The sequence below is a fragment of the Molothrus ater genome, chromosome 18 (genome assembly GCF_012460135.2).
Source record: "Molothrus ater isolate BHLD 08-10-18 breed brown headed cowbird chromosome 18, BPBGC_Mater_1.1, whole genome shotgun sequence".
Lineage (NCBI taxonomy): Eukaryota > Metazoa > Chordata > Aves > Passeriformes > Icteridae > Molothrus > Molothrus ater.
Genome location: NC_050495.2, coordinates 11,855,619 through 11,883,525, shown reverse-complemented (window position 1 = coordinate 11,883,525; position 27,907 = coordinate 11,855,619). Strand labels below are relative to the sequence as shown.

Genomic DNA, 27,907 nt, shown 5'->3' with positions numbered 1-27,907 from the left:
CTTGCTATTTTCAAGAAGTCTAAGAAATATTTTGTTTATTAACTTTATTTTTAACTTGGTCACTTGAATGGTATTGTTTCTATTTAAATAAAAAACCTAAAATTGCACAGTCCTGAAAGAATAAAGTGTATGACCCAGTCAGGAAATAGAATTCTGTAACTGTATTGAACATCTCTGACAGCAAGGGATTGATTAACAGTGCTTCTTGACTTCTATTGTACTGAAAGGCACATTTAATAGAATATTAACAAATATTGTTTCTAGAAGTGCAGTGATAAAAATGCACAGTGTGCTGGACTCCTGCCCTTTCATTTCTATTCACTTCTACATTAAAAATTGCTGTCAGATATTTTATTCAAATTTAAATCTAATTTTACTGCACTGTAAAACTGCATCTTCAAAACTTGAAAAAATATATTCTGGAAGATGGAGATGAGGATGCTGATGGCTCTTGAGAGAGCACAGACTGATACCAGTCTAGTAGCATCTTCCCAGAATTAGGCTGCTCAAAAGAGCTTTTGTCAGTGGGCCATAATTTAGTTAAAATAAAGTACAGCAAATCAGTTTAAGCAATGATATATCTTACAATCAAACAAATATTGTAATCAGCATAAGAAGTAGAGTTTTGTCATTAAATAATAATGCAAATCAGAGCTCTTGCTCTGTATTGTGAACTAATAAGTCCCTAATGTAGTTAAGTAGTAGAGTAGATACAGAACTGCTCTCAGTTAGCAGTACAGTTGAGGCTGTAGCATTTGCAGTTTGTTTGTGTATTTCTGTACCTGCTAAGTTAATGACTGGTTTGTATTCTGGGTTAATAAGTGGATAAGAAAGATTCTGTTAGTACTTACCCTGCTTAAGATGGTGATTCTGGAGGGCTGGAGTAAGTTGAGAATGAGTTGACTTCTCTTCTGTCTTGTGGAGTAATCTGAAATCATCATCATTTTCATCCTGCTTTCATTCAGATGTTGTTGTAGCCATGTCAGTGTGGGAGTGCTCTGAGTTCAGACTGCAGCCTGTGGTCAGCACCAGGGATGGGATCCAGGGATGGGATGGAATGGGATCCATGGGATGGGATCCAAGGATGGAATGGGATCCATGGGATGGGATCCAGGGATGGAATGGGATCCATGGGATGGGATCCAGGGATGGAATGGGATCCAGGGATGGGATCCAGGGATGGGATGGGATGTGGATGTGCTGGCCTGCGGCTGCTCTTTGGCAGCATGTGGTTGAATCCCTGTGTGCTGCTGGAAAGGGCAGCAGACCCAGGGATCCTTCAGCTGTCCTCTGCTTCTTCAGAAGGGAAACAACACTTTGGGATTTTCCTACTCGAGCTCCCTACAGTTAAGCCCTTCCTTCTGCCTTGTTCTCAGCTGATTTGGTCTATTAATACATGTACAGATGCAAGTATTATTTTCCTACTCCCAGTGCTGTATTTTGAAGTATCCAGAGAGAAATGTGCAGGAGAGTGCTGAGAATGACAAGCACATTCATCTGCATTAGGCTGTTCCATTTTGTGCTGGATAGTGAGTGGAACATCTCAGAACAGGAGCTGCCTGTGAACTGGGCTGTAGTGGGTGACCTTTCCTTTTTGGACACTTCTCTACAAGCAGTCTCATTTATCTTAAGGGTTATGTGAGCTTTCAGCTACAAGTCTAGATGATGGGGCTTTTTCTTTACCTATGAAAATGAGTGGATGAAAGACCAGCCTGCTTTCCTGAGCTTTTTTCATACAGGTTATTCAAGAACCATAGAAATGATAACTCTTTTTAAAAGTTGCATCTTTCAAACTGCGTAGATCAGACTGTTAAGCTGTGATGTTTTCTGAAGCAGTTTCTGCAAGGGGAACTCTTGTACAGGAGAATATTACCATGGTAAATTCCGAGATCTTCTCTATATTGGTGGAGATGGAGAAGTGTTTTCAACACTTGAGGGGGTGGGAGCAGTTTTCCAATGAAGAAAAGTTAAAATATGTATTCCTTTTTAAGACGTTGCATGGTCAAAATCCCAAATTAATTTAGAGCATTGCCATACAAAGAATTTTAGAGCAAGTGAGACTGTGACTATCCACTGCATGTGCTGGTCCATGAAAGCTGCCTGTGCAACCTTAGCCTGTGGAAACAGGAGGTGATTCAGATTAGGCCAGGCAGCCCTTTGTTTTTCTGAGGAATGTCTTCATTTTTAACAGAGAATCAGAGCTTGTTTGTGTGTCCATAGCCTTGAAAGGGTCACTGCCCTGCCCCACAAGGGCACTGGCAGGTTTCAGTAGTTCAGTGAAGATGACTCCTGCTATGTACAACATGCAGCCCAGCGTGTCAGAAAGCTGGTTTTACACTGCACTCCTTTAAAAGCAGCTACAGCTGGTACATCATAACGAGGCTGGATTCTGAGTTACAAACATCCCAGGTTCTAGAATAGCAGAAGGTGGGAATTTTAGGCTAATCTATTTATAGAGTACAGTGGATGTATCAGTGAAGAGTGGGCATTCAGGATCACTTGATATTGGTTTCATGAGAAATGGATTTGGCCCTGGTAGGGGATGTTCACAGTAATGAGTCTTCCTTGGCACTGAGCTGTGCTCAGTGGAGCAGGTACTGTGGCTGGAGATCAGAGAGGGCCCCACTGATCACAGCTGGCCCTTCATTAAGGGTGCTGGATTTTGCTCTGCAGCTCTTCCTCCCAGCCCTCCCAGCTCAGCTCATGCTCAGCTCTCTGTGTTTCTGCAGATGTGCAGAGATGACAAAATGTCAACCTCAAAATTTTTTTTCCTTTGCTTTTTAAATGACGTTTACCTTTCTTTAAGAGTTTGAATTGATGGCACTAATATGAAAAAGTTGCTTTTGCCATCTTAACTTGCCAATATTTCATTTCACTCAGTCATGTTATGGTTTAGAAACAGAGCAAGGGTTAAAAGGATTTTTCTACCTGTTGGTTAGACAGCAAAAGGATTGAGGCTTAGGAGAGAGATCAGGATGTCTCTTAATCTGTGAATTATATTTCATTACTAAAGAGGAAGAAGAGCTTGAAGTGCCTTTGGAGGGGCTTGGATTCCAGCAGCAGGAGTCCCGGCTTTGTCAGCAGATGAAAATGGCAACGGTCGCGCCACCGCCAGAGCCTGTGTGCTGGCACGTGGAGCCCGTGCCCAGCACAAATTCAGGACATGTTTGTACCCCAGGTAGGAGCTTCCTGTGCCTCAGGCAATTCTGAAATGGGGTGGTGAGCTGTGCATCCTCTGTAGGCACTGATTGCTTGGACAGCTGGATTGGCATGCCTCAGTTTCCCTGCCTGCCTTGCAGTCAGGTACTGCAGAGTTTGATGCATTCCTGGCACTGCCTGAGCTTCCTGGGCAGGAGCCCTCCCATCCCTTGGTGGGCATTGTGGTTCCTGCATGTCCAGCATGCTAAATACCATGGCAGCAAAGCCAGATAAAAAACCTCCAGTACCAGCTTTCATGCAATATAGTTTGTTCATCCTTTAAAGCAGAATTTTTCTTTTAATTGCAGTCTTATATGGGGTAGTATGATAACAGTTTGGATTGCACTATTGGGATATTTAGCAGAAGGAAATGGTTTTTCACCAAACTGACTCAGTCTAAGTAAACATAAAAAACAGCATTACAGCAGTTAGTGTGTTCTATCCCTCCTCTGCCCTCTTCCCAAGAGAAGAAGTTGGTGTTTTAATTGAAAAAAATGTAAAACCTGGTATTTCAGGCAAGCATAATCTAGATTTTCATGTTTGGAGTATCTTGTTTTTCCTTATTTATGAGAGCAGATCATCCTGTGTCTGATTGCTGTCTGGAAGGATTGGCTGCCCATGGAGATGGGTCACTGACCTTGATGGAAAGCCACGCCTCATTTGCTGTGGCAGCTCTTACATTCCTGTGTGCTGTTGAGAACATGCAATTCAATCTTACATCCCTTAGTAGTTTGCTCTGCTGCTGCCTGTTTCTAGATTAGCATTAGGAAACTGGCATTTTATTTTGCTGTGTGTAAGTGGCCATGTCCATTCCTAATATCTGCAGAGATGGATTTGACAATACTGGATCTGAAAAAATGTATATGAACACCTGTCATTATTACCAGACTGAGAAAGGTTCTGGTCTTACCATTTATATAGTTTCTAAAAAATAATTTGCACTCCATGTGAAGCAGCATTATTAGTAAGAAATGTCTTTTAACAAATACTCAGTTTTTAACACTGCAGCATTGTCATCTCCTGGTTATTGTTGTGTCTAGATAATTTTGTAATGTGATGGTGCCTGGGGAAGGGCTGGATCCTTGTGAGATGTATTCAATAAACACTCTGAGCAACTGTAGAGGCCCCAAGCTGAGGCACTGGGGAGGGATGTGGGAATGGTGCTCACCAGTGTGGGAGCCAGTGCCATGAGCTCACCAAGGAGGCAGGATCATGGCAGGGTTTGTAACGGGGACATTCTCACAAGTGTCACCATAGATTTTTCTCTAATTGTTGAGGAGTTGCTCTCTCTGTAATTGAAGAGACAAGGCTGGGGTGGAGGAAATGAAGGCTCCTATAAAGCAGGAGAGCTTTGTTTGTTGCATTGCAGGATGGAGAGACAGGAGATGATTGCATCTGACCCAGTGGGAGGATGGTGTTTGTGGTAGATGTAGATGGCCAGTGCTGCACTACCATTTGTTGTGCTTGGGCAGGTTGGGTTTCTGACATCCAGTAAGATTTTTTTAATTGCTGTTGGTTTCCAGTTGTCATTCTACAATCTTTTTTTTCTGGTTCTAAGCTTTGGTTGTTGCAAGGCTTGAAGAAAGGCCTTTTGAGCCTGCCTTACATCTAACAATGAACTCCACCCTCTTCTTTGACATCTGAAATCCTAGATAACTTCCTAACATATTTTTTCCTTGCTGTTTTGTGTTTAGCCTCCAGTTCCAAGCCTGAACTCAGCTCCAGTTCACAGACTTTGGGAAGTCAGCAGAACAAGACAGATGGCACCCGAGTAAAAACTCGCATTCTGCCCAACATGCCAAAGCTTTTCATACCTTCATCTGTCACCAAATTTCCACCTGAGATCACTGTCACTCCACCCACTCCCACCCTCCTTTCTCCAAAGGGCAGCATTTCAGAAGAGACCAAGCAAAAATTAAAGGTAATAAAAGGGAAACAGTAATTTTTTAGATCATTGTTTTTATCTTAATTCTCCCCTCAATAAAATACTTGTATGAAAGAAGCAACAGTTCATGTCCCCAGTTCATAACCAGAGGTAGATAAGTAGTGGAAGGAGGTGCCAGCTCTTACCAGCAGGAGCCAGTTCTTAAAAGACTGGTGAAATACTGGCTGTGGGTGAAATGAGAGCTATTCTAGTCCTTATCCCTTTTCTGAGGGATTTGAAAAAAATTACAAAAATGGCTGAGTGACCCATTGCAGTTCTTAGATGAGTGGAAGCTGCCAGAACCTTAACTGGGGAAGCCTACTGTAAATGTTATGTGGTTTTACATTAGGATGACATCTTTTATCAACACAAGGCAGTTGTTGAATGTGAAGGAATAGCAACCAGTGGGCTTTTGTCCCTGTGCTCATGGGTTTATCCTGACTATTTAGCAATATATTCTCTCTCTCTCTTTTTGGGATCAGTCTGCTATTTTGTCTGCTCAGTCTGCAGCGAATGTAAAGAAGGAGAGCCTTTGTCAGCCAGCTTTGGAAATCTTAGAGACCTCAAGCCAGGAGTCCTCACTGGAAAGTGATACTGATGAAGATGATGACTACATGGACATATGAATGAATTCTGGCCATCATCAACACCAACCACATAACCATTCTTCTTGTTGCCAGCATCTCTGGAAGTTGAAACATCTTCATTGGCATTACTCTCCATTTAATTGGCATCATTGTGTTCTTCACTTTCATTCCCTTTGTTATCACCACAGCCACTTGTATTGCCTTCAGACTCTTGGCCATTCTCCCCATCATGGTGCTTGACAGAAAGAATGATTGGTTGTTTACCAGGCAGTTGGTAAATCTGGATCACACTGTCACCAGGAACTTCAGTAAACACAAGGATGTTTTGAGCTGCAGTTCTTCTCTCTCTACTGTTCCTGCTTCTCCAAACCAGAGCCTTGGGAGTTGCTCCAGTAGCTCTTTCCTTTAGTGTTTTCCTCCTTTTAGTTGTCTTGTATTTTCCCCCTCTAGCTAAGTTTTTCTCCCAGTAATTCAGCAACCTGATGTCTGTCTAACCATGCCATGATTAATCCAACAGCTCTTTCTAAGGTGAATGGAGTAGGAAAAATTTGCTGAGCTGGTAGAGATTTTAATTGCATCGAGAAAATCTGTGGCTTTGTCATGGGGCAAGGAAGGTGAGCTGAGGGTCTGTCAGCTCCTTCACACTGCTGGGGGCTTGGCTGGAATTTGACTCTTTCAAATAGACAAAAGAACCAGCTTTTCCAGGCAACAGAGAGGGTGGTCTCCTGTTTGTGCTCATTTCACACCAATGTATGAGGTCCAGCAAAATTTATCTACCTGAATGTTGGCTTAAAGAACTGATCTTTCCAGAATTGTCTTACAGTCCTTTCTCTTCTAATGCCTTGGACAAGCATTTTGAATTGGGGGCTAGATGATATTTTTATGGTGGTATTGAAAAAAAAAAAAAAAACTTGGAAGATTTCAGTACCATTTCAGTAATGTCTGTTTTTTACAGAATGACACGAAAAGGTGTTTTTTATCTATCTGCAGAGGGACTGCTCACAGTTATTTATATGAGAAAATAATGGTAACAAAAATCCTTTTTTTTTTTTTCTACTGAATGTTAACTTTGTAAAATAATGAATGCAAACCATGCAAAAAAAAGACGTCACACACTATATATACACTGCGTGCTCCCACACACACATATATATATGTGTATGTACATATATATATGTCTGTACATGAAAACAGAAACTGCATACAGCTTGCAATGTCGGATTTCTTTGTGTTTGGGGGGTTGGTTTTCTGTAAAATGCAGAGCTTTGTATAAACTTTTGGGTTTCTTTTCTAATAAAGTTGAAATGCACTGTTGTCTCTGTTTGTTTGAGAGGGCACAAGGTGCCGTGGTTCTGGAAGAGCACTGCTCCTCTTTCCTTTAATTTTTTGGGTAACAAAAAAGGGGTTGGGGGGACTTGATGGGAGCCCCTTTATTTTCAGAGGACTGCCAGAGCTCTAGGAGTGGGTTTGGTGTGTGTGACCAGAGCCCAGTGTTGCCAAGGTTGCTGCAGTGGGTTCAGTTCCCCACTGAGATCTGAATTCTTTTTCACCCATCTTGGTGTCTTTGAAAGCTGATGAGCCACATAAGGGGGAAGACACCACATGGGAACGGGATCACACAGAATATTTGGCTGTACAAATTGCTTTGATCCATTATTAGTGATTGATCTCGTTGATAGGAATGATAAATGGACTGTGGATAAAAAGAAGCTGCAGCAGACTTTGTATTGCAAGCTTGTTCTCAAATCCTGGGGGGTTTTGTTTTGGAGAAAATGTGGTTTACAAAGGACTGAGTATGTCCATTTTGGATGTGTTAGCAACTGTTTGTGTAACTTGTTCACCTACTATAAGTGAGTGCAATTGATACAGAAAAGATGAGGCAAATGATGGTAAAAGCAAACAAGTGTTTTCAGTAAAATGTTTTCAGTGTTTACTCTGATTTGCTGTAGGTTATTATAAATGCAATGTATAGTATGCTGTGTAGTCATTGCCAGGTAAAAGGCTGAGGAGGTTTCAGATAAGCGTGATGTTTAGGTTTTTTAGAAGAAAGCACAGAATGAAATAAATTGGCTGCCTATGAGAAATTGAAAGGGGAGGGTGGAGTTCTCAGTAGGGCTTTTTCACCCAAATGGAATAGACTGCACAGACTATGTGGCTAATGTGTATTCTTAAATGTATTGCTAACTTAAAGATCACATTTTAATTTTTAGGTCCACACCTTAGCTTGGGTTTAATGTATAAAGCATTTGATTTTCTAATTGAATGTGACCACTGAAAATTGTTGCCTTTCCTTTATTATTCTTAAGGATTCCTTGGCATTAGGCTTTCTGGGTTTTTTCCTCCAGACTTCCTAAAATGCGGTCTTGAGCTTTCTTTTGAATTCTAGTCCTGCTTTTTGAGAAGGATTTAAAATTTTGCTGGTTTGGGAAAGCTGAAACAGTAATTGTAACTGTTCCTGCCAGCAACAAGAACTGCATTTGCTGGACTGCTCTAAGCTCATTTGAACCTTCAAACTATTCAACTGTGCAACTTGTTTTATCCTATGCTGAATTCTCTTACCTGGTTTTCCTTTTTTTTCATAAATTTATGATTTTTTTATTCCCATTATGCTCTTGAGTAGCTCAAGGACTTTTTCTCAAGCTCAAGAAATTACTGAGACTGAACCATAGAGGCCACCTCCCTCCAATCCTGCCCTTCTGCTGTTGACTAAATGTTTCTCAGCTGTGGCCCTTCCTCCACAAGGGTGTTCCTGCTGCACTGAAGGAGCCTTTCTTCTTCTCCATGTGTGAAACCTCCTCTCTGTAAGTACTGCTGATGGAGTTCTTCAGGTCAAGGAAGGAGCCACCTCTGGGGTGAAGGTGCCAAGCTCCCTGGATGCACTGAGATAAGGATGTTTGTCTGAAGAACCGTCCCTAAAGGTGCTCAGAGCAACAAATCCTCACCAACAGAGCTATTCACTGAGTAATGAATGCACCTTGTGAAGCTTGGCCATGTCATCCTGTGGGATTAGCAAGAAAAAGGATTGCAGTAAAACTGCAGTGAGCCATGGCTTGGAGCAGATTCCTTTATTTTGGTCTAATCCTGGTGGTAAGAGCTTGAAATTCAAGCCAAGGCAAGATGCAGCTTAGCAAGTCACAGATCAGATGTAAACACTGCATCTGCCTGCAGGATTTACTGGGTACCCATTGCTTCTGAAATCTCTGTTCCCAGGTGCCTTCCTGATGTGCCAGACAAAGAAATGGCAGCAGCTGCAGTGTGGTGCTGGTGGGGTTCTAGTTTGGGTTTTCCCTGGGAAGCCATAGGGCCGGAATTTCTGGTGCCTAAAGCAAACTTTAAGGTGAGGTCTGTGACCAAGTGGGGTGAGGCTTTCCCTCTCTTTAATTTTTCTCTTTTCCTAGACAGTAATTGATTAAAAACCAAATCCTTTTTGGCTACTAAAAAGCCAGACTCTTAAAACTTTCAGGCAAATAGCAAAACCATTTTTGTTCCAAAGGAGATGGAAAAAGGAATCATTTTGAATTGGCTGTGGAGAGTAATTTGTGGAGAGTTGATATCCTTGCTGTGCTGCTACTGGGCACTTGCACACAGGTATCTTCCACTGTTAAGGTGAAAGTATTGTTAAGATATTTATTATTGGGGTTTGACTGTCTGCAGTTTCACTTCCTGGCACAGGGATTATATAATCCATGTGTAGTTAAGACCATTGAGAATTTCTCTCTCTAGGCAAGGACTAGTGTTTTACTAAGAATTAATTTTGTTGAGCACAGCTGTCATTAGTGGCTTCTGCCCACTGTCTGACAAATGCTGTAGCATTTTTTTCAAAAGCTAATAATGTTCCCTTCCACAACCAAAATAGCAGATCAAGGAAGATACCAAGTACCTCCTTAATTTTATTATGTGCTAGGATTTGTCAGTTGTTGTCTCTTTGTCTCTTGGTTTTTTGGGGTTTTTTTTGTTTCTTAATTGGAGTGAGATTTCTCATGAATAATGAAATTAATGTCTTTTGCAGCCAAAATAAACACCATATGGTCAGGGAGAAAGGGACCAGGAAAAGATGAGGAAGGCACAGCAGCAGCTGAAGCTGATAGGAGACAAAATGGACTGAAGGAAACAGAGGGGCCAGGTGAGAACAGACCATGTCCTGCCATTGAGGGTGGGATCACAGCACTGTGAGCACCACTGTGAGAAGCACAGCATTGAACTGGAAATTGCAGTGAGGGTGGAGGCTCTGTGGAGTATCCTGTGTGTACAGTTCCACACTGAGCACAGCTCATTTCTGCTCCTGCAGGTGCTTGCATATTTTAGGGGACTGGGAGGCAGGTGAATGAGATAACACAAAAGCACAGCAGACATCAGTTGGTGGCCTCTTAGTCATGGAAAGCTGGGATGAAGAGGCTTTGCTCTTGCATTTGAAGATGATGGTAGAAGGTTCACTGTAGGCTGAGTGTTAATTGCCATCTTTCCCTTCCAGTTGATGACCAGGGATTCAGTAGTGCTAAGTTGTGATGTTATTTATGGATTTTGGGTGCTGTACCACAGGCTGTGCTAGCCCAAGCCATGCCTTTGTGGGACTGTCAGGTGTCCTTCCTTGCAGGGTATGGTGGAACAGGTAGGATTGCAGAGGACAACACCAGCACCTGGGTTTGTTGGCTCCTGGAGGAGGACTTGCCTTCACTGAAATGGCTCTTTCACATGAACACCCACAGAACCCAGGCAGACCTCAGCAGACATTGAAAGGTGCATCTCCCTGCACAGACATTTGTGTTCTGCTGCTGTTTCATGCATCTCTAATGATGACACCCATCAGCAAGTGCTTGTTTAGCCAACTCCAGAGCCTCTGGTGCAGCCCTCAAAGCTGCCTCTTGCCCCCTGGCCTCAGGAGCAGCCTTGTGCAGGTGTCTGGAGAGCTACACAAGCCTTTCCAGCCTGCCCAGGGCTCCCCGTGTCACCTGCAGTGTCACTGCCTGCTCCGGGAGCACTAGAGGGGGCCCTAGGACAGAGCAGGGAAGGGAGGGAAAAAGGGGAGGGGGACCAACCCCCACCCCAAATGGATGCCCAAGATCTGTCTTGAAACTACTGAGAGCACAGTGCATTGCTGGCTTTGCCCCCGTTGAGTTGCAAGGGCTCTGTGCTGCTGTGCCATATGTCCTTTGCATAATGTATGGTCTGGGGGAAGGCAGAGGGGATGAGAATCCTCACAGGCTGCTCACAGGATTGTGTCCCTGGCCATGGCAACAAAAAACAAGAGCTTGCTTTGTCGCCATTAATATTGACATAGGCAGGAAAACAGACCCACCATATACTTGCTTTTCATACAAAATCTGCCCCATGACTGGTTTTCCCTGTTTTTCTCCTCAGTTCCCCCATAAGAAGCCCCCTGGGTGTTTCCATTTTCATCATGTGCAGTATGTTACACTGGGGTGTCAGGGGACTCTCCTGCCAGTCATTCTGGTGTGAAATGGCTCTGATAACGTGGTCAGCCTCGTCAGGGGGAATCCTGATCAGTTCAGCCCTGGTTCATGGCACTGGTGTGGGGCTTGTGCCAGCACAACTGAGCCCAGGAGTCAGTGACTAACATGCAACTTGTGGATCTGAGCAGTGCTTTGAGGTAGTTCTGTTCAAGTCAAATTCTAATCAGGGATGAAAATGTGTTTGAGAATGATGGAAGAAAGATGTGCTGTTCAAGCCTGGATAAAATCTTGTGAGGCAGTCTGTGGTATGTGGAGCAGCCCGAGGTGAGATCAGGTCCTGCAGCCATCTGGCAGCTCAGGAAAGGGAGCAGGGACGTGGAGCTGAGGCCACTGACTGCAAAATCAAAAACCAAATCACTTCTACCAAGGGGAAAAGTGAAATCACACTTCTGCCTGCGTGTAAGATTTATCTGCACAATTAAATGGTTGTGTCTGTAGCTGGTAGAAAAACATGCCATTATATAATCCCAGTGGGAGGAACTCTGCAATGTCTCTCTGAGTGCATTGTCTTACTGAGGGAAACTGCCTATCTAAAGCCAAGTCAACATATATGGTAAAAAGTAGTTTTTGCTCTCAGATTAGACTCAGATATCCCCCTCTCGAGTTTTATTTCTCAGCCTAGTTTTTTTCTTTCCCATCTCTTTCAGAGACCTTGCAAACAACAGTGAATTCCAGCATAAATGGAATATAAACAAAGTTCATATATGGTATAAGCATATGAGAACCACACTGGAATGGTATTAATTTAATTTTAGTTGAGTGATTTAATAACTACAAGTGAAAGGCCATGTAACAGGGCAAAGGTATTTCAGAAACAGTGCTTCCTGTGAGAATGTTGAATTATTACATTTATTACAGATACCCACAGTTAGCCTCTATACTCACATTCCTCTCATTTTGCTCCTCTGAGGTGTCTGACAGATACAGAGGGCTGTTCACAAGGAATAATATGCAACTGAGTTTTATCTGCAATATGCATTGCATGAACTATGATCTAATATAGCACTGAACACACACTGTTCAGTAATAATTAGTGAAGGATGTTGTATGAGCTGAAAAGCTTCGTACTCAGAAGTGTTCTTTGATTCCTTGTAATTTAAGTCACACCAGAGATTTCATTTCCTTAAATTACACCCTAATGTGTATGAACAGTCACATTTTCTCTTCTAAATGCATGGATATATATAAAATGCAACTCTTTCAGTAAGATTGCAGTGATAATTTTCCCTTTAAGAGATGGCACTAGATGCTCAAAGAATTGCTTAACTTGTTAATTGAGCCAACATACACTCACCAAGGAACTCACCATGCTGTGTGGATGTCAGAAAGCAGTTTGAATATAGAAACTTGTCACTTAGGAATGTGTTGGCTGTAATTTAGATCTCCATTAGGTTTGAGTGGGTTAGGGGGAAAAAAAAAAATGAAACTTTAGAAATCTGTGGTGGAAGTTCTGAGCTTACAACATCAATTTGCAATGCTGTGCCCTCAAGTCAGCAGCACAAGTCCCAACAAATAACTTCTGTCATGGCTCTCCCAATAGACACCCTGCTGGAAGTGCTTCCTACACTTAATAAGTAAATGGGCTTTCCTGGGAGCAAAACAAAGAGCTGAGTGTTCCCTCCCAGCAAGCAGCAGTGGCACAAGGTGATTTTTCAGTTTGGCTTGCTTGGAATGTAATAACAGCCTGGGATTGCACATTGTGAAGCATTTCTACAAAGAGAAATGGGAGGATTCCTGCTCTGTGCTCCCATTGCTCTGCAAGCTGAGGAAGCCTTTGGGTGCAGGCAGAAGCAGCTGCTGGTGGCCAGGCAGAGCTGGCAGCTCCTGTTTCAGGGTGATGGGCACACAGTGAGTGGGGATCTGCAGGAGCCAGACAAGCCAGGTGCATTTCCTGCTGCATGCCTGCATGCACCAGAGGCTTTGCCCTGGTTCAAAATGGATATTCCAGTGAGCTGCACAAGGAGCCTCCCACAATGGCACATTTTACCAGGCCTGTGCTTTCCCTTGGAAGATGTTCATAGAGCTGTTTTTCTCAGTGTAAGGATCTCAGGGGTTTCTGTGGTCTGGATAACCTGAGATACCTTAGAAAGTCTCTTTTCCCAGCCTGGCAGTCAAAGAAGGAGTCAGGATTCTTCTGTTCTGGTTGTCAAGGTTATTTATTTTCTGTTATCTATAACATGCTTTTCCTGACCTGCTGAGGTCCTTTCAGCAGGTCAGTCTGTGGCACAGTACCCACCTTCAGGGCAGTGTTGTCTTTTTCTGCTAAAAACTACATGTACATTATTTCCAATAATTTTCCAATATCTATCACCTATGTTAGACAGTGTGTCTCTACCTTAAACTAGTCCAAAAGTGCCACCACCACCCAGAAGATGGAGGCTAAGAAGAAGAAAGAAGGACAAGGCACACCTAAATCCCTCCATCTTGGCTTCTGAACTCCTATTCTAAAAACTCAAAATTCTACTTTTTTATCTTGTAACAAACTAACTATCATCCTACTTAAACTTTCGTGGCTTGTGAATCCTCATATAAGGTTGCTAATTGTTTTTTCAGGAATGTCCTGGGTTCCAGCATAAGGAGATAAGAAAGCAGTGCAGGATTGCTGCAAAGCCTGGGTGGGAGTTGTTTAAATCCTGGATGTGCTGCACTGCCTCCCCCTTGGCACAGAGGTGTCCCTGTGCAGCTGCCTGGGCCCCTGGACGTGCATTGGAGCTGCTGAGAGCCAGAGCAGGGCCTCAAGCCTGGCCAAAACTCAGCTGCTGTCTGCAGGTGTCACCCTCAAACTGGGGAGCTCACCCTCAGGTAACTGAGAATTCCATCCAAGTGTAAGAGTAAATAGTCTGTGCTTAAATGCACTCCTGCTGCATTTTATTTTGAATAAGGAGAGCTTGGTGCAATGTCAGTGAAACTCAGAAATACCCAGAGTGTGGTAATGGCCAGGCTGGGTGTGTGGTCATGGTTCAGTTGCAGCTCAGGCACAGACACAGCAGTGCCTCTTATCTGGTGCTATCAACTCGTGGAAAAGTACCTGGAAAGAATATGAAAATAGAAAAATACTATTTCCAAGTGCAGAGAAGAGAGAGAGAGAAGAGAGAGAGGAGGAGGACAATGTTTCCTCTTAAAGATGTGCCTGATTCAACAAGGTCCCAAAACATAAACAGCTCCTCTTGACTTCAGGGAAGACAGCAAAGGGCAGCCTCAGGTTGTGCCACCCCAGGCCTGTGATGTGGACAGTTTTCAGTGACATAAAGTATTGCTACAACTAAAGTTTCCATGGAAAATAGCTGCTTTAAAATAAACAAACTTAACTTCCTTAATTCATGCAAACTCAAAAGTTCACAGTTAACCACTGAAAAATGCAAAAAGCCAAGGAAAGGTGGAAATACCTCTGCTGGTAAAAAATGCAGCCCTAATTACTTCTCCCTGCAATGAGGGTGGCTGTGGCATATAGAGGAACTCTGCAGAACAACTAGTGGAAGTTCTTTTCAATGACACCTGTCTTCATGTGATCCCTGAGGCAGTGTTTATTAGGAATATAATTTTCTTTAACAGCTTTTCTCTCCCATCATCCCCAGTGGCTGATACTGCTCCAGCAAGGAAATCCTGGTGGCTTTCAGAACAGCAGCAGCAGAACAGAACTGCAGATAGGTTTGGAATAAGATGGACTTGGAGCTGGCTCATCCTTCCCGGGTTCTGTATCTGAGTTTTGTCAATATTCACTTTCTGCATCTATTTCATGGTAACACCATTGATTTATTGGTTAAATCATAAGTCAAAAGAATTCAGTTTTGCCTCAGAGCTTTCCCACTGGCTGGTGAGATTTTCAGGTTATCTTCCATTTTCTGTCTCCATCAAATAGAAGCTACTTGTCCAAAACTGTCCCCCCTCCCCTAAATGAATTTGCAGCTAGGTCATTTTTATATGTCATAAAGTGTTTATAATTTTATCTTCTAACCAATTTAGGGTAAAACTCTGGGGTTTTTCATCTTGAGTGATTGAATATGAGTATCCACTAGGAACTATTCCTATAATTAAGTTAAATGAGAGCAACACAAAGTGACTGGGTTTTTGTGATGGTGAATAACTCCAAATAACTCAGAGCTTCCCATGAGCAGAGTTCTGGAGAGGACTAAAGAGTTTCTGCTCATGTAAGAGTAGAACATGCTCAGTTTTTTGGAGAATCCTTAGCTCTGAATGCTGAGAACTTGCCATAGTGCAGTGTAGCAAAACCAAGGCTCTGTTCTAATTGAGACTGACTTGGATTTTTTAGTTTTTCCCATTCCTTGGCTGAAATTTCCTGTGTCTTGTAACCATTTAACAATATGTTACTAACCATCCATTATGTCCTGCTTTATTCTCTTTTAGATGAAAGAGCCATGTAAAAAAAAAAGAATTCTCCAGCCCCTGTGACTGAATTTGAGCGATAATGTCAATGGAATTAACACATTGCCAGTGTTGAATGGGCTCCTGTGGCTGTATAAACATCAAGGTAACACATTTCCAAAGCAGAAGACATTACTGCTGTGATACTGTTGTTTTGAGAATATTTCCTCACTGCCAAAACACTGATGTAGATTTAGCATTTTGCCTGCTATGATGAGAATGATGTTGGAGTGGGGAGGGTTGATTCTGCTGCTTTTATTTTTGCTGATTTCTGGTTTATTTGCTGAAGAAAATATCTTGCAGTGTTTGGCTAAACATGGAATGAGAGCATAAGTACATTGAGGTGTATTTAAGATGACCTCTGATTGGTAAATGCATTTAAATTAAGAGAGCATTTAGGCTCTCTTAAGGGCCTAATTCCATTTCTGAAGGAGACCTTCTGGAAAAGCTGGGGCAGAATGCTGTCAGGAAACCCAGGATCCTTTGGCTTGGGCAGAGTTTGCTCAAGAATAACTGTCTCCCACACTATCTCCATCCATTAACATAATTTTTATCTCTGCAAACAGGAGCAGACTGGGGTTGAATGCCCTTGGTATGTTGCTGAATAAGATGCAGGCTTCAGTTTTAACTTTGGGGATGGCACACAAGTTGTAAGGCCAGGCCTGTCAGAAAACCTTTTATGGTGCTAATCCCACTGCAGATTTGTTGGCACTGTCTCAGCTAATGCAAGACAGGACTGACTGATGAGGATGTGGCACAGAAGCAGTTTGGGACTCCCTGGGTCACAAAGTCAGTGAAGATGGCTGCACTGCAGAAGGCAAAGCTGGTCATGCAGGTAACAGTGATGATTTCCTTTATTCTGATCCTGGTGCAATTTGACCAAGACCTGTGTTTCTGTAGGAATGTTTTCATTTGTCTTCAGGCAAGAAAAAATTCAGGCAGTAAGTGCTAAACCAGAGCCTGACAAGTTCTGTTCCTCAATAACTGTTGTCATGTGAGTTTTACTTCTCTGCAAGGTAAAAGCCATCTTTAAACAATGAGTTGGGTTTGCTGCATTTCTACTCATCAGAGACCATAACCCAGGAATTGAAGGGTGGGAAGTCAGTCTCAAAGCTGACCTTACTGGACAGAGATGGGCATGTTCCTCTCTAGAATCCATGAGAAATACCCACTGCCTCAACCAGAGCTGTATCAGTTCTGGTGAAAAGGATTTCAGTTTGCAGAGCTGCATCTGGCACTCTGTGAGCATGAGGGCTGAGACAGAGGCGAGGGAGGCATTGTCCATCCCAGTTTGTTGCAAGAACAGCCCTAGGTTGGATTCCTCAAAGGAAAGGACTTCTCAGCACGGGGAATGTTCAGTTTCTGGCCTGCTCTTGGTTGTCAAGGGATAGAAAAGAAAGTTGTGATGGAAAAGGGGAGCAGCTGCCCGTGGCAGGAGTTTGTTAGCACAAAGAAAATGACTTGGTGAACCATGAACAGTGTGCAGGAGTTCAATGCACAGAGTGGGCATGGTTGTGTAACCTGAAATTCTTTCTCTCCCCTGAGGGCTGTTTGAAGCCCTCTGAAAGCCCAGAGATCAGCTCATAAACTTTGTGCTTCACAATTGCAGAGAAAATGCTTCTCTCAGCTGTGGATCAGTCTTTGTCAGCTCTAACACACAATGGCTGGTGGCTTCAGTGTATCTCCACTGTCTCCCAAAGGCACTTTGTGGGAAAAGTCACCAGTGGCTCAATAACCTGTCACCTGTCCCCTCATTCTGCCCCCCTAAGCCCTGGAGTGCAAAGAAGAGTGCTCTCCCAGGGCAGTGGTGTTTCTGTTGCAGTCTCACATCCCTTGGGAGTCCATAGCTGGCCTGTTGTGAATTATGGTGTGCAGAAACACAGGACATGTGCAGTGCTGTGACCACAGTGTGGCAGAGAGCCAGGCTCCATCCCACTGGGAAGCAGCCTGGTCATGTGCCAGCAGAACATCCATCCTTCCATGTGGGCCCTGGATCCACTTGAGGAATCACAGGAATGAGAGAGGAGCAGATCCATCAGAGCCTTCTTTACTGCAAAGGCAGGATTGCTCTCTGCAATGCCACTGCTGTGTGCACAAAGCCATTAAAAGCCTGATGCAGGAAGGACTTGGTCTGTTCCTCTGCAAACAGGCTGCCCTTGCACAGCCACAGTGCTTTTCCCTGGATAGTCAAATTACTTCTCTCTCATTTTCATCCCAACTAATGAAGATAATTATATCCCTTTGTAGAATTTAAATTCCTCTGTCATCTGTATGTTTACACCCTGCAGACATGTTCATTTCTTCCTTGTGAACAGAGCCATCAATCATGGAAACTTTCCTTCGACTCTTCTAATCTCTTCTGGTGTTCACCTCATCCAGTCTCCTCCAGTTCCCGGTAGCTTTGATAATGAGGTGATAAGAGTTACATGTGGTTTTGCCAGTTTGTTCTACAGCAGGCTCACAGAAAGAGGCTCTGCCACTTTCCTGCTCAGCTATATGCTATTTTCACATATGCATCCTCTGGCTATATTTGTGGATTTATTTTCAGCAAGGAAATGAAATCACACCTAGTGCAGAAAACCCCAGAAATTACCTCTGTAATGGAACCTCCTTAGTATTACCATATCTTTATTGGTGGGTATGGCTGAACATGACTGTTCAAAACAGAAGTTTAAGTGATCTTCTCTTAAGGGAAAATCTGGAACTGGGGAGAATTCCAGAATTCAGCAATTCCTCCTTTGGACAGCTTCTTCAGAGTATGGTGCAAAGGGAAGAGAAGGAGTAGTTCCATCTTGGAGAGGAAAGACAAGGCAAAAAAGTCAGAAAGACATACTGGGGGACCATGTATGGACTTAGATTTCAAATTTTTGCTTCATGTTTCTGGTAATATAACCAGCCCTCCCTGGCTGCTGCTGTAGCTTGTGCACTCCTGTCCTGCAGAGCACAAACCCTCCAGTTCTGGTAGGTTCTGTCTGCACTGTCAGCAGTTATTTGGAAATGAAGAATCAAGGCCCTTGGTGGTGAGTCCAAATCTCCATCTCAGCCAGGCTCAGGTCACCAAGCCTGAGCCCAGCAGTAGCTTAAAACTGAAAGCAGTAACTGCAGCATTGAGGGTGGCAGGAGCAGTGACCTCATTATTGATAACATCTGATCTGTGCCCACAGGAATGCTTGCTCCCAAACCTGACTTTGATTTCCTCCTGCACACTCCCCTGCACTTCTCTGAGCAGAATTTATAAATATTTCTGTTGAATTTACATTGTTTTGTTTATATCTATGTTTGGTTGGCAGGCACAGGTCAGGCTGTGAAGTGGCAGTCATTTAAAAACAGTTTTGCCTCACAAATGCAAAGATTGTGTTTTTAAGAGTGGCACCTATTAAGTGTATTGATGTTTGCAGGGTTAGAGAGGAGAAGAAATCTAAGTCATCTATGCCTAAGGAGATAAAATCCAGTATTTTCAGCCTAATGCACTCATTGCACACCTCTGTTATCCTCCTTCCAAGGAAAGCTTCTCTATGTAACTCTTCTGACAGGACAAAGCCATGTGTCATCCCTTGGATTCTCAAGGAATTGCATCCCATATATTTAAATCATTCAGGTGTCTGATGTTCTTAACCACTTAGAAGCATTTGTTCCATATAGTAGGGCTAATTTTTAATTTATTTTTCTAAGCACATCTATCCGAAATGATGCTAGGCTTTTATATTCACAGCAGGGAACATTGTGAGGTTTAAATATCCCTTTAATCACTAAGGATGTAATAAAAACAAGAGGAGTTCTTTGAGCTGCAGAGTGTTACCCAGGGAAAAATCTACTCTGGAGCTTACAAATGTGAGCTGAAGAGACAAACTGGGCAATAAAATCCACAACTACGGACCAAACCCGCTAAAAGTTGGTCTGTGGCTGCCCATCAGGAGCTGAGACTCGAGGGGGGAAAAGGCCATTCAGCACCTCTAGAGCCATAAGAGCCAGGCCATAAACACTTCACAATCTGCTGGGGAGGGGGAGGGAGCTGGGCTGTGATCTGCCCGCAGTCTGTACCCAGCCCCTGCCTGCCACAAAGAATGAGCATGAGAAATTTCACCATGGGAAGAACGAAGGAAAGAAATCTGGAGAGATGAGGGAGTGCAAGGAGAGGTGGCAGCTGTGTTTGATTGTGTCAGTTCATGTCCACTTATGGCAGCCTCATCCCAGTGCTGATTTGAGGAATCCATGAAATCTGACAGGTGCTTTTTTCTATTATCAGTGTGTTGAAGGATTCTTACCTGAGTATTGTTATTATGGACCCAAATATCATTTTTCTGCCAGGTGATGAACAAGCTGGGTGAGAAAAAGTGTAGCTCAGACTTTATCCAAGGGCTTTCTGCTTAAAATCCATGTGTATTTTCAGCTCTTTATTACTGACTTCAGACTTGGCTGCAGATGATTTATGTCCCATCATAATGCCCTATGTCAGTTTTCAGAAGGCATCTTGCAGCATGTGCTGCATGAATCTGTCTTGGTGCTCATTTTATTTTTGGGAGGTCCTGTAAAGTTCAGCTCAGACTCTACAGGTCAGTTGGACATGCTGTGTGTTAGTTCCCTTGCTGCTGGGAGATGGATGTGCAGTTGTATGTATCCTATGGCTATATAAATTTTTATAGTTCTTTTTCAAAGAAATTTTAAGTAATACTATAAAAGGAAAATAAATACGCAGTAATAAAATCTTATTAAAATGAAACGTGATTTATTGTAAGTGCTCTGAATCAAAATCTGCTGTGTATGGTTTAATTGTTCTCTTGTCATGATTTCTGGTAATGATAATTAACTTCCTCTGAAAGTTCTTTAGAGTCAATAGTGATGTTGGAGGAACTGAGCTCTACACAGCTCTGTAGAGCTCACAGCAGTTTTTATTTTTAAATTCCAAACACTTTAAATCTTAACAATTTTAATTTGCTCTTTTAAAGTAGATCCTCTGATAAGGAGGATGTTTATTGATTTCCTGGTTTGATTAGAACCTTACTGTGATGAACAGTTCATAGAAACTTCCATATGACAGAAGAGACCTGTCTTTGCCCAGCAAAGTAACTTGCACCCTAACTTGCATGACTGAGGTCTGTTTTACCTGTTGGTTTCATGGCTTTACAAATGCCTGATCACCAACAAAAATAATCTTTTGTGGAAACCAAGGTACCATGACAGAGTATCAACAATCTTGAAAATCCATGAAGTTTAGATAAAACCTTTTGGGTCTGAGCTACTGCTATTTTTCTGGAAACAATCAGCTTTTTAACAGAGATTGCTGCAGTGTTGCCTGCTGGGCTTCTGCTCAGCAGAGTCCATTCTGCTCAGGGCTTTTGTCTGGTCTCAAATATGGTTAAGTAAACTGCGAGCAGTTTTTAATATCTGCATGATGCTTCTCTTTGCATACGAGTGTGTGCACATGTGTACAAATATAGAAGTGTTTATAGATGGATGTTAAGCCGGAGTTCCTTGCTGCCTGTTTTGTCAGGCTACTCCTTGTAGCTGAGAGCAGTGAGTTTGGGCAGGGTGGGGGGAAGGATGCAGGGCTGGGAGGGCACTGCATGCAGTGCATTATTAGAATAAACTAATTAAGGGAAAATGCTCAAGCCCTTCGATTTCTGCTCAGCCTTCCCTGGGTAAGAGCAGTGCCTTGAGCAAGGCATGAGCTCAGTGCCTGATCCTCCCGGAAAGGAAGTGCAGCTCAGGCTGGCAATGCAGAAACTGGGCAGATGAGTGATGTTATACCATCAAATGTGTTCGTTGTTATTCATATTCATGTTGTTGGAGAAGGCATCAGTGGCTGAAGGGATGTGTTGCTGCAGCATTCCGGTGGGGAGAGCAAACTTTCCACAGACTGTTAATCACCCCCTTGGGAAGGAAGGAGCTGGATGCAGTCCTGATTCTGATACCAGAAATCAAGAGTAGAATGATTCTGTGTGCTGAGGATGCGAATCATCACAAACCCATGGACTAGCCAAAGAGAAATGATCCCTGCTTGCTGTTTAAGGGATTTGTTTTTATATTTTGTAGCCAAGTCCTGAAGCGATGTTTTCAGTCTTGTCTCTATTTGTTTAAAAGGATGCAGGGCTGTGAGGGCAGTGCTTGCCCCATGTGCAGGCAGGGCTGTGAGGGCAGGTGTAGGAGGAAGGATGCAGGGCTGTGAGGGCAGTGTCCATGTGCAGGCAGGGCTGTGAGGGCAGATGTGGGGTGAAGGATGCAGGGCTGTGAGGGCAGTGCCCGTTTAGGGGGAAGGATGCCGGGCTGTGAGGGCAGTGCTTGCCCCGTGTGCAGGCAGGGCTGTGAGGGCAGGTGTAGGAGGAAGGATGCAGGGCTGTGAGGGCAATGCCCATGTGCAGGCAGGGCTGTGAGTGTAGAAGGAAGGATGCAGGGCTGTGGGTGTAGGTGCAGGAGGAAGGATGCAGGGCTGTGAGGGCAGTGCTTGCCCCGTGTGCATGCAAGGCTGTGAGTGTGGGGTGAAGGATGCAGGGCTATGAGGGCAGTGTCCATGTACAGGCGGGGCTGTGAGGGCAGATGTGGGGTGAAGGATGCAGGGCTGTGAGGGCAGTGTCCATGTGCAGGCAGGGCTGGGAGTGTAGGAGGAAGGATGCAGGTCTGTGAGGGTAGTGCCCGTGTGGGGGGAATCATGCAGGGCTGTGAGGGCAGTGCTTGCCCCGTGTGCAGGCAGGGCTGTGAGGGCAGGTGTAGAAGGAAGGAAGGATGCAGGGCTGTGAGGGCAGTCCGTGCCCTGTGTGCTCGTTCCCTTTGCCGAGCTGCCCGCAGAGCTCTCCTGCTGCTGCAGCTCCTTTCGGCGGGTTCTTTTTGTGGATTTGAGCGGGACAGAGCGCTGAGCTCTGTCTGGGACACACAATGGGCTGACAGGAAAACAGTGCACCCGACATCAGGGCTCTGTGAGAACTTGAAAGGGCTCTAGACAGACATATTTTGCATTTGACTCTGGACTGCAGCCTTTGAGGCCAGACTCGGGCCGCAGTGTTAAGTGGCCGCTAAGTGTTTCCCTTCTTGTGCCGCGCTGAGGGGGCGCTGGGAGCGGGCCCGGGGATGTGAGGGAGGGAGGGAGCCAGGGGAGTGCCCTCTCCAGCTCTGCGGCCCGATAACCGCAATCCACAAACTGCAAAAGGAAAAAGTCTTCTCTCAAGCTTATAATGTACAGCTTTTTGTCTACCTGAGCTGCTTTCCCAGGTTCCCCTGCAGAGCACATCGTGTCACAGCTGGCCTGTGGCCTGTGACCCGTCCCCACAGCTCTCGGAGCCCCTGTCCTGGGAGCCTGTGGTGAATTAGCGTGGAGATGTTACCAACAGGCCCTCTCCAAACCCATCTGCTTTGCTTTGCCAAATGTCATTTTTGCACTCTTGAGAGCACGGGGGAAATCTGGGGCTGGTGCAGTTTGGGGCTCAGTATGGGGTTAGCAGCCCTACAGAGATCTGCCTTCTGTGGGGTCCCTTGCATTGTCCCAGGGTAGGAAGGTCTGCATGGCACTTGTAATATCATTGAAGACACCAGATAGCTTTTCTCAGGAAAAAAAATAATCAAAACCATAAAAAGGAGGAGAAAAGGTGCCATTTTCCTCCACCAGAAGGAAATGCTGTGTTATGTGAGCTGCTGTAAGGAGCTGGGTAGGAACTGTTTCTTGTGCTGCAGCATGATAGGAGATATGTACCACTTCTTTAGAGGCTCTCAAAACACTCTGCAGGCTTTTACCATTCCTGTAGCCGCCCACAGAGACTTGCTCAGAAAGCCCAAGTTCAGGTTGTGCCTGTGCTGCCAGAGCTCAGCAGCTCTGTCCTGGCCAGCCCTGCTCTTGTATTTCCTATTTTCTGGGTGAGGTGTCAGGCACTAACAGGGACAAGGAGTCACAGGCTGGCACAGCTGTAGGAGCAAGTTTCATCAGGCTTTTTCTCTGGAAAAAACTCAGCTTTTCCCTGTGGCCCCGTGTGCATAAATCAGGCTGCATTTGCTTCACAGTGAGCTGAGCCTGGATTTAAGGAGGGAGTTTGTGGATTCTGGAGAATCTGAGACCACTTCATGTTTTTAATGAAGCATGAAAGTAAGTAGGTATCAGTGTAGAGCTATCTGTTTTATTTTGGGCCCTGTTGATGACATTCTGTCTTTTCACTTTCCAGTACTCATTCCTTGCAGATGGCACAGGATCCTTCACAAAGAGTTGCCAAGATGCTCTGGGGCTGTGGCCTCTGTGTGCCAGGTGGAAATGGGCTAAATGAGTCCCATTTAAATGGCAGGAAGACTTTCCTCACCTTTCAGAGGGGAGGATCTCTTAGATGCAGCTTTTACTGCTCCATGTTGTCCTTCCCTGCCTGTGCAGTTCCAGGCAGACAAGGCAGCCTTGCTCTAGCTCAGTTTGTAAAAGCTGACATGGTAACACTTCCTCACAGAGGGAAACCTGGGGGCTGGATACTGCCTACTGCACCCACGAGCAATAATCTAAGGCAGGTTCTGTAGCCATGATATTTTCTGAAAAAATCCTTTCCTTAGGATTTTTTCTTCTGAGAAGCCGAGAGACCTCAGGAACAAAATGTAACCAATGGTTATCTGCTGCTGTGGAATGCAACAGGTGCATCTGGGATTGGTCTCATGTGCTTGTTTCTAACTAATGGCCAATCACAGCCCAGCTGTCCGGACTGTCTCAGTCAGTCACAAACTTTTGTTATCATTCTTTATTTTTCTATTCTTAGCTAGCCTTCTGATGAAATCCTTTCTTCTATTCTTTTAGTATAGTTTTAATATAACATATATAATAAAATAATAAATCAGCCTTCTGAAACATGGAGTCAACATTCTCATCTCTTCCTTCATTCTAAGACTCCTGTGAACACCATCACAAGGTTCTTTTGGAAGATAACTTTTACATTTCAGCTGTCTCCCAGGCAGTAACTTGGAGCTTGCTCTCAGGGCAGAATGCTCCCCTGGGAACTCTGTCTTGGCAGAGGTGGCAGTGCCACTCCAGCCCCATTAGCCAAAGCCTGACCCCTTTTCTGTTCTCCAGCAGCCTGGGAGCCCCAGGCAGCAGCCAGCGATGGCAGGACATCACTGTGCTGGAGAGCTTGTGTACAAACCAGCTCCCTGCAGGGTCCTGCTGAGCACAAAGGGTTAAACCTTCACTGAAGGTGGGAGAAATGCCAGAAATGCCAGAAAACATTTGCCTTACTGCAAAACCCAGAGGGGAATGTTTCTTTCTAATCAGCTTCTCAAAGAGATGCAAAGCAAAAGCTCCTGGCCTGTGCTTTTGTCATCACACATGGCCTCCCTCCTGCCCTAGCTCATCCCTTCAGCATAGGGCAGAGCCTGCTGTTAGAGCTGGGCTCAGCTGCTGAAATGGGCTCAGAGCAGAGCCCTGTGTGTCACTGACTCACACGTGTCACATCCACTCTCTCTCCCATCCCTTTCCATACCCTCAGCCTCCAATTTGCCGGTGAATTGTTAGACACCAGCACAGTCACCTCTGTCTTCCCATCAAACTGCCTGGGGGCTCTCCATGGATGGACAGATGAGGGTAATGTGCTAAATTCCCTCTTTCCTAGGGATGAATTTCCTGGGGATTGCTCCTATTAGCCACACTTTCCAGCAATAGTAACAAATTCACTTTTTTTTTTTCACTTTTAAAACATTTCCAGTGCAACTAGAATGGCTGGGAGAAAGCTGATTGTTAACTAGTCATGGGTAATTAATGGCTCCACCTTCCCCATCAATCAGCTGGGAGAAGCCAAAAGGATTTGAGTACTTGCAGCAAATGTGCCGTTCCCCAGACATGCTGATACACAGTGTGCAAATGAAGTGGCAGCAGGAGACCATCTCCTAGCCTTTGTGGAAGCAGCAGTAAGTCATGATACACATCCCACGCTCCTGTCAGGTGAAGTCTGAAATTCCCAGAGCTGCTGCTGCTGTTGTGCAGTTTCTGACTGTGTGGGATGTTGATTCATCTTCGCTGCTAGCTTGAATCTGACCCAATTTTTGTTCTATTTTTCCTTTTCAGATTCTGATTATGGTTGTCTTTTTCCGCTTTCTACAATTAAAATACTAGCATTAGGAAAGCAGGACATGGAGGGGGAGCAGATGCAATGCTGGCTTTCCTTCTGTAGCAGAGCAAAAAAGAATTTCTGCATCCTATTTTGTTTGTGTCTGGTAGTGGCTGTGCAAGCACAAGCAGAGATCTGACCTTGATACCATTTCAGCTGACCTTTTCCTTTCTGATTTATTTCTCCCCATGTTTAATAAATAACTTCCATTTGAGCCACAAGTTGACATTTCTCCACCACATGGTATTCCTCTGCTCAATATGCTGAGACTCCACAGCCCTGGATGTCTCCAAATCGCCTGAGGGAGAAAGGCCTGTAGGCTTCTGTGTTAGCCAGTGGTTTAAAAGGGGCCAGCAAGGCTGGATGTGGTTCTGCAGAGGTGCCAGAGCCAGTGGACCATCTCCTGCTCTAAATCCTCCTCAGGACTTTGCAAATTCTCCAACCCTTTTCTTTAAAACATTCTTCCTTGTCACACTAAGCAATGGCTTTTCTTCCCCTGGCTAGCACTGGGATGCCTAAAATTCAATATACCCCTGGAAGAGAGTCAGTCCCTGCTCTGATTAAGCTCCTTTGTCCTCTCTGCATGTCCTTGCACTGCCTGCTCCAAAAGGCAGTAAAAACAGAACTGAAGGCTTGTTGTTTGGGTGTAGAAACTCAATAAATAAATTCAAAATTGGTTTTGTACCTCAGACTGAAGATCAAATGTCCCAGTGACATCACTGACAAAATGCAAAAAAACGTTTCTTTTATTTGGAATAAATCTAGACAGTGAAAGTGATGCAGCCTTGTAGCCAGTTCTTTGTAATGAGCAGAGCTCCTAAATTTGCTGTGCAGGACCCAGCCCTGGCCTGTTCAGAGTGATATTCTGCTTTTGACCTGCACTTTTTGACCGTGTTGGTCCTGTAAATGTTAGTACAGCCATTTGTGTGTGTGAATGCACAGACCCCCCTTCCTCAGGAGGTGCAGTGCCTGTCTTGGGCCCTGGAGCTTGAGCCTTGATTGCTGTCTCTTAGCACTTGTAAGCACTTATAAGCACAAAAGCTAATGGTCACACTTGCAGAATAAACTAATTAAGGGAAAATGCTCAAGCCCTTCGATTTCTGCTCAGCCTTCCCTGGGTAAGAGCAGTGCCTTGAGCAAGGCATGAGCTCAGTGCCTGATCCTCCCGGAAAGGAAGTGCAGCTCAGGCTGGCAGTGCAGAAACTGGGCAGATGAGTGATGTTATACCATCAAATGTGTTCGTTGTTATTCATATTCATGTTGTTGGAGAAGGCATCAGTGGCTGAAGGGATGTGTTGCTGCAGCATTCCGGTGGGGAGAGCAAACTTTCCACAGATTGTTAATCACCCCCTTGGGAAGGAAGGAGCTGGATGCAGTCCTGATTCTGATACCAGAAATCAAGAGTAGAATGATTCTGTGTGCTGAGGATGAGAATCACCACAAACCCATGGACTAGCCAAAGAGAAATGATCCCTGCTTGCTGTTTAAGGGATTTGTTTTTATTTTGTAGCCAAGTCCTGAAGTGATGTTTTCAGTCTTGTCTCTATTTGTTTAAAAGTGCGTTAGCAGTAAATCAAGGTGCATTTCCCCTGTAGGGTTTCCTGTATGTCAAAGCCATGTTAATTCTCTTTGATTTTCTTCCCCTAGTCCCAGCCATTGCTGCAGATCCTTCCTCTCTTTGTCCCTTTGGACATCAAAGGCTCGCAAGGGGACAACCCTGGCGGGAAGCTCCTCCCTGCTCATTAGCCTCCATAAAACAGGAACTCACCTTGGCTAGCTGTGCCTCGACTCCCATCCTCACCCCGCTCACTCTTGACACTGGATCTCGGAAGGAAGGGCTTGTGCTTGCTTCAGGAAATCAGACCTGCTTTGGAACTGGACTATTTTGGCTCCCCTTGTAAGAACTCTGGTGGCTCTCTTGGCCCTGCAAGCTCCTCGACGTCACAGTACATGGAAAAATGCAAGCTTTACCAGGTAAGTGAAGGACTCCTTCCCTTTCTCACTGCACGGAAAGATCCTCGACTCATGCCAGAAAGGTGCTCCTGAAGGGCCTACCAGCATTTTAGAAGAGTGCCCGGGGCTGGAGAGGATTTAAAAACTGGGTTTTTTCATGGGAGTAGATGAAAAATTGTGCATTTGAATGTTTTTTGAGAGCCTTAGAAGATCTTTTGTAAAGATTTGTCACAATTGTGCCCAAAATTCCCTTACCCACATCAGGTTGTGCAGTGTGACCCTTCAGCTGAAGGCTAGAGGTGTTGTTTGTGTATTGTCTGCAAAGCACTGGATTCT

General features: G+C 44.4%; 2 protein-coding genes across 4 annotated transcripts in view; both read left to right on the top strand.

Annotated features, from left to right (window-relative positions):
• CABIN1 (calcineurin binding protein 1) overlaps nucleotides 1-7,018 on the top strand; it is a 119,527-nt gene extending 112,509 nt beyond the window's left edge. For 2 of the 3 annotated variants that reach the window (XM_036393345.2, XM_036393344.2), the window contains exons 36-38: nucleotides 3,014-3,178; nucleotides 4,893-5,119; nucleotides 5,605-7,018. In XM_036393345.2, the coding sequence (XP_036249238.1) occupies nucleotides 3,014-3,178; nucleotides 4,893-5,119; nucleotides 5,605-5,748 (536 nt within the window). In that variant the 3' untranslated portion in view covers nucleotides 5,749-7,018. The remainder of the gene's footprint in view (nucleotides 1-3,013; nucleotides 3,179-4,892; nucleotides 5,120-5,604) is intronic. The other variant, XM_036393346.2, reaches the window with a different exon arrangement.
• A 95-nt stretch (nucleotides 7,019-7,113) lies between these two features.
• LOC118693044 (T-box-containing protein TBX6L-like) overlaps nucleotides 7,114-27,907 on the top strand; it is a 32,551-nt gene continuing 11,757 nt past the window's right edge. Inside the window, 6 exon segments of the mRNA XM_036393348.2 lie at nucleotides 7,114-9,046; nucleotides 9,719-9,832; nucleotides 13,734-13,982; nucleotides 14,756-15,669; nucleotides 16,130-16,398; nucleotides 27,266-27,592. Coding sequence (XP_036249241.1) covers nucleotides 27,577-27,592 — 16 coding nt within the window. The 5' untranslated portion in view covers nucleotides 7,114-9,046; nucleotides 9,719-9,832; nucleotides 13,734-13,982; ... (1 more) ...; nucleotides 16,130-16,398; nucleotides 27,266-27,576.